Source organism: Nilaparvata lugens, chromosome 5, assembly GCF_014356525.2.
Source record: "Nilaparvata lugens isolate BPH chromosome 5, ASM1435652v1, whole genome shotgun sequence".
Classification (NCBI taxonomy): domain Eukaryota; kingdom Metazoa; phylum Arthropoda; class Insecta; order Hemiptera; family Delphacidae; genus Nilaparvata; species Nilaparvata lugens.
Window position 1 is genome coordinate 21,725,492 of NC_052508.1, and position 6,000 is coordinate 21,731,491.

Genomic DNA, 6,000 nt, shown 5'->3' on the forward strand with positions numbered 1-6,000 from the left:
AGACCTATTCGTAAAAAATTCTTGTTCGATTTTATATGTTTTATTTGTGAGCCAATATTTTAGGCCAATCTATTTGTTATTTGTAAATTTATTTTCATCAATCGATAAATTTAAAAGTTTAAAGTAAATTATCCCTTAATTAATTTGGTGAAGGAGATATTTAAATTAAAATTCCACACGTGCCGATACCGAAGCCTGGACCTGCTGCCGATCAAACGATTTTTGATCTAAAGAAGAAAACCACGACCGCCAAGGAATTTCACGTGAGTTATAAGTTTAAAGGGGCCCCAATCTACGCTTCGAAAATATTTCAGTGCAGAAAGATATAAAATTCTCTTCGTTAAACTATTGGCCACGCCGACAAGCGCTTTAGCATTTAAGAGCCTAGAATTTATCCATATAGAATTTCTAAGAATTTGTAGTTGATTAGCTATCCTCCGCTGCCAGAACCACGACCCCGAGCATTTTAAAAATATTTTATAATTCATTTTTCACTATTTTTTCAAAACTGTTAAATTTTATCAATTGTAAAATTCTGTCGAATCACGCATGGTATCATGCAAGTACAAGAAAATTGCTAATCATTTTTGTTAATGTTAAACCACTTTCAATCTGTAAATTATATTCTGAATCTGCACTGTGAGATCATATATTTTATTATAATATATTCCAATTTTGTTAATTCGTTTTCTGAGTTCGATTATTTCTTAAGCCTGTCAATTATTGTGTCTGATACGTTCTATCTCATCAAGAACCGATCGAATACGATCATTGAAATAATTGAATTAAGCTGGATATTGGAACAGGTCTAAGTGGATGTAGTGAGTGGGGTCAGATCGAGATATTTGTTCTTTGTCCTTACCTGCTCATATATCAGCTTTTATCTGTTACCAACCTCGACTTAGGAGCGAATACATCCACAGTACAGCAGATGCAGCCAGAGATCATATAATTTCCTACAATAGAGCTTAAAACCCGACAAGACTCTGTTCTCGAAATATATTCTGAACGATATTTGGTCCAAATACCGTATTTTAATCCTTCAGAACTTATTAGAGACGCAGTCCCGTAAATTATCTACATCGGGATTTTTGCTCGACCTGTATGATTTTGTATGCTTATTCTTCACAGGTAATAATTTTAAGGTATCCATATTCAGTGTTTAGCGGTCGCTACACTGCTTATAAAAATTTCATCATTATACAATCTGTTATTAGAAGAATCAAGGGTGAGCGAGCGTTTAGGCCTCCCGCGATTCTGACAATTGTATTGAATCTTGTAGTGAGTCAATCAGTCTGGTGTACCCTCAGCGTCCACACACGCCATTGCAAAATTTATAACCTCTACACCATTGATTCAGTATAAGATTCACCCTACATGTGTGAAGCCTTCAAAAAACGCACCACATGATTTGCCGGCCCAACGTGAGGCATTTAAATACAGCATTACATGATTATACATATGTGAGGCGAGTAAAATCACGCTTCACATGATTTGGCGCCCAACGTGGGGCATTGAAGAGGTGGATAATCGACTACGAGGATTATTTAGTTGCTCAGTATACTATAGCGCTGACAACGGGAAAATTTTTTGAAAAATTCATGGTTGTGAATTTCTTCGAATTTAGTATTAACTGTTCACTGTTATATAAAATAACAAGTCGTACCATACCCAATTTTTGAACAGAAAAGAAATTTATCGATTGATGAATTTTTAGAGAAAAAATCGAACTCAGAATTTTATTATTGTGTTATTCGAAAATTGGTCATACTATAAGTCATAGGTTTAAGAAATACCATAAGAAAGGTCATACTATTTAAGAGTATTAGGTCTACACCAAAATAATTTATAGAAAATTTATGGAAAAGAGGATTGAAGTTATTTACATTTTTTGAATTTTTAAAGCATAAAGAGGGAAGTAAAATTAAATCACGGATATATTGCGGAATAAGTCAAGCAGAACACTGCTGCTTTTGTATAAAATTTTGCGAAGAATACTAGCCCTATATATAATTGCGGCAAGAAATTATAAGAGTAAAATATTTATAATAATAAGAGTAATAAATTGTAAGAGACGTACCTGTGTTACCGCATAATTATCCATTGTATATCCTTTATGTTAACATCGTTTTATGTCAACGATATTGCTAATTTGATTCACTTCATCACTGAACATATTATTGAATCACACTTTTGTATTTCTTCATTGAACAAATTTTTCACACTATTTCAATTTTGATCATTCACTTATAATCGTTTCACATAACCTCACATGTTTACAGTCGTTTCAACGCACTTGCACCTTTACATCATCCGATAAATTATGGAAGTACCACACCGCATCCTGGAACCCACATCGGCGACTTAAAGGACGGAAGATGTCGCACGGGATAAACGCCCATGCATTGCCGTTCCAGAGGTCCGGACGCCCGCATCTCATATCATAGAACCATTGCCGCCGACTGAGGACCACACACCCACCCTTTCCTTACAAGAAGTAAGCATCAGACTGAAAGCATTCAACGATGCATATGAAGAAAACAGACGATCAAAGGAAGACCCTACGCTCCTTATCACGCTGGGTAGGAACGCCATCCTGAAAGCAATAAAAAATGCATTTGAAGGAAACATACAAGCAAATGAAGAAATAATTGAAGACGTCCGACAGGTGCGGATAGCATGTGAACAAGGTCTTGATCTTGAAGAACTGGAACAACAGTTGAAGGAAGCAGCAGAGGAAAGCAGGACGGTAACACAGCAAATTGAGGAGGAATGTCAAACAACTAAAATCAATATTGGACCAGTGATCGAGCCCATGCATGCGAAAGCGGAAATAATCGAAGGAGAGGACATAAAACAGTTAAGCGAACGTGACACATGTATGGAAGACCAACCTACCGAGAGTATTAATACTGAAGTTGCACCGCACGCCACCGAACGCCGAGAGGGACCGGACGACATCACCAGCCAAGCCGAAGACGTCATCCATGGCATGGAGGGACAGCCCGCACCACCACCCGCAGAATGCCGAGAAGAGCCGGACGACGTCACCCGCCAAGCTGAGGACGTCATCCATCAGGTAGAGGGACAGCCCGTACCACCGCGCGCCAGACACCAGGAGTCCAAGGACGTTGCCCACCACGTTGAAGAGCAGCCCGGACCGCTGACCGCACGTATCTCCCATCCACCGAGGACAGCACCTGCAACAGAAAAACCCAGCACTCATGAAGATAGTTCGCCAAACAATAGAAAAACAAAAATCCACAACAAACCAAAATCACAACCAAAACTGAAAACCTATAAAACAAAACAACACACAAGCAAAATAGCAGTTCAACAGAAAAGGAAAAGCATTGATAGAGTTTATCTACATCGCCGTCATATTAGGTTAAAATCTTACATCAAGCTTTCTACTAGCATGCAAGAGAGAAGAAAATCATCAAGAAAGGCCTACAACCACCGCAGTCATGTCCGGTTAAAATCAAACAGACATTACACCAGCATGCAGAAAAGTAAAGCATTATTCGGAAAAACACACAGACACCACCGGCATGTAAGGTTTAAAAATATCAAACTGCATGTCACCGGTCAACAAGGAAGAACAACACTGGCTGAAGAGATCTACCTACTTCGTAGGCACATCCATTTTAAGCAAAGTTTAGTAAAACGGATAGTTGCAAATTGGAATTGGACCTTGAATGACACCGAATCAAATTTAGATGGGGGCTTAAGGAATAATTTTTGAATCGACTGGAAGCTACGTTTGTGAATTAAACAAATTATCGAACTTTTCATGATCACAGCCCACCCATCGAATCATATCTTTGCAGACTAACATCTTTCTACTGCTGCCTAATCAACAACATAACCTAACATCGCTGTATCTCAGCTAATAAGGAAATATCAACAATCCACATCAAATGAAGAAATTATTATCAACTCTAAGTCAAGAAAATAAAACTACGAAACAACTTTAAAAATTTACCAACCTAATCAAGCCATCTGCCTCATGTTACAATCATCACAGAAACAATCGCCTGGTACAAGCCGCACAACTGAAAAACAGAAACAAAGGTTATATTATCAACAGAAAATATTTGTAAATTAGAAATCAGATGAAGTTAGTAGTGAATAGGAGGAAAGAAAATGAACAAAGTTTATTTGAAAAAATGTGTAAATCTAACCTCGAAATACAGAATCGATAGAAAAATCTATTCAGAGTCAAAGCCTGTTCGATAATTTTCTTCGTCACACCAACCAATGTGTGCGAAATCATAGAGTCAATGTAAAGGAATCAAAGCAATATCGGTATTATTATTGTAACCTATTATTTAATGTGAAATTATAAGTAAAAAACGCAACCAAAAAATATATTTATGTTAATTTGCACGAAATACGCATGTTCTATGTCATATAAATGTATCGCTAAAAAGCTAAAAAGAAAATGAAATTCTTACCTTCAAATGTGAAAATTTATTATTGTTGCATCAAAAGATCATGAATTGTAATTCAAATTGATAAACATAATCTTGAAAGCATAATATTTGTAACCAGCATTGATAAAAATCAAAAAACCATTTCAAGTGTAACCCTGTTTGTACACAACGTACTAAGCGTAAAAAAGGAATTGCTCGAGTCAAACGGTAGACAATTGTCAAGTCACCGAAGTTAAATCACACTCTCACCCAATTTATGTAAAAGCCAGAACAAAGAGTCGAAACGTTTAATAACCATGAAAAATGATGAAAATCTATATTTGTTGCAAATACTGTTCGAATCTTAAGAGGATAATATGTGAAATTTTGTATATTTGTTATAGTTATGGGTCTGCTCATAAGCCACCCGTGAATGGAAGTTGTGGAGTTGTTTTAATGAAGGATCCAAAGAGACCTCATTAATTATTGTATTTCGATTGTATCCAATGAAAGGAACAATCAATTATTTATTTTCTCGTAGCCAAAAGTGCACGATATATTGTTTTTAGTGTTAAGTGTGGAGTTTTTGTAGAAGTAAGGAGATGAAATTGTGTATTCATCACAATATCGGATTTTTCAAATAGTCATTGTTTCGACTCGTCTCCCAATTACCTATTTAAAATATCCTGGGGGCTTTGTGTGATGAATTTTTTAAATAGACCTCATGAGAAGAGAGAAAAATTGTGATTACCTTTTAAAATGAAAGAATTTGCTAAAGGAATAGTTAGCGACCGAGCGATAAAGCTTACTTATCAGTAACTGTATATTAGATAAGAGTACCGTTCTGTACTAAACGTTTTCTGGAAAAATTATTCAATAAAATTATAATTATTCTGCAAATAAAGCACAAGTTATTTACGAATTGCTCATTGAATTTGAGGTTACACTTTGTTTACTATTGATCAGGTGTTTAAAGCAGCCTGAACACAGCTGACTGATTCAAAGTATTGTCAAATGTCATGCCGGTTTTCATGCAAGGTATAATATCATTCCTAAAAATTATAAAACTATCAATAAAGGACCAAGAATTTCGAATAAAAAATAAAATGTATGTATTATCGTTGAAATTATTTATTATTTAAGAAATTATATTATATGTCAGGTCTTCTTGTAACTAACTAGGTCATAGCATGAACAGTATATTATTGATAAAACGGCAGAAATTAATTATAACAGTCTCAAACCTAATAAAAATTGTATAAGAATATTAATTTATTAATGATTAATTCAACTGAACCACATGGTAATTAAATCTCTTTGGCAAGCCTAAGCCAATCATAGTGCATAGAAATAGCACCAAAAAGGTGATCGTTTGAAAGCAACACATGTTAATCTACTGACAACAAACCTGCCTTATCATATACGCTAGCACATGTACATTGTATGAGAGGAACTATGTCTAGAAGGTTAAGCAGTTTTAAGAATTACATAAATTGAATTATTATTGTAATTAAAGGAATTATATTCTCTTGCTTGCCACTGACGTCATATCTACGTCACAATCGTTCCACCAATGGCAAATTTT

General features: G+C 35.4%; 1 protein-coding gene across 1 annotated transcript in view; it reads left to right on the top strand.

Moving 5' to 3' along the window:
- LOC120351581 overlaps positions 1–5,399 on the top strand; it is a 106,728-nt gene extending 101,329 nt beyond the window's left edge. The window contains exons 3-4 of the mRNA XM_039429417.1: positions 2,420–3,067; positions 5,382–5,399. Coding sequence (XP_039285351.1) covers positions 2,420–3,067; positions 5,382–5,399 — 666 coding nt within the window. The remainder of the gene's footprint in view (positions 1–2,419; positions 3,068–5,381) is intronic.
- The last annotated feature ends 601 nt before the right edge of the window (positions 5,400–6,000 follow it).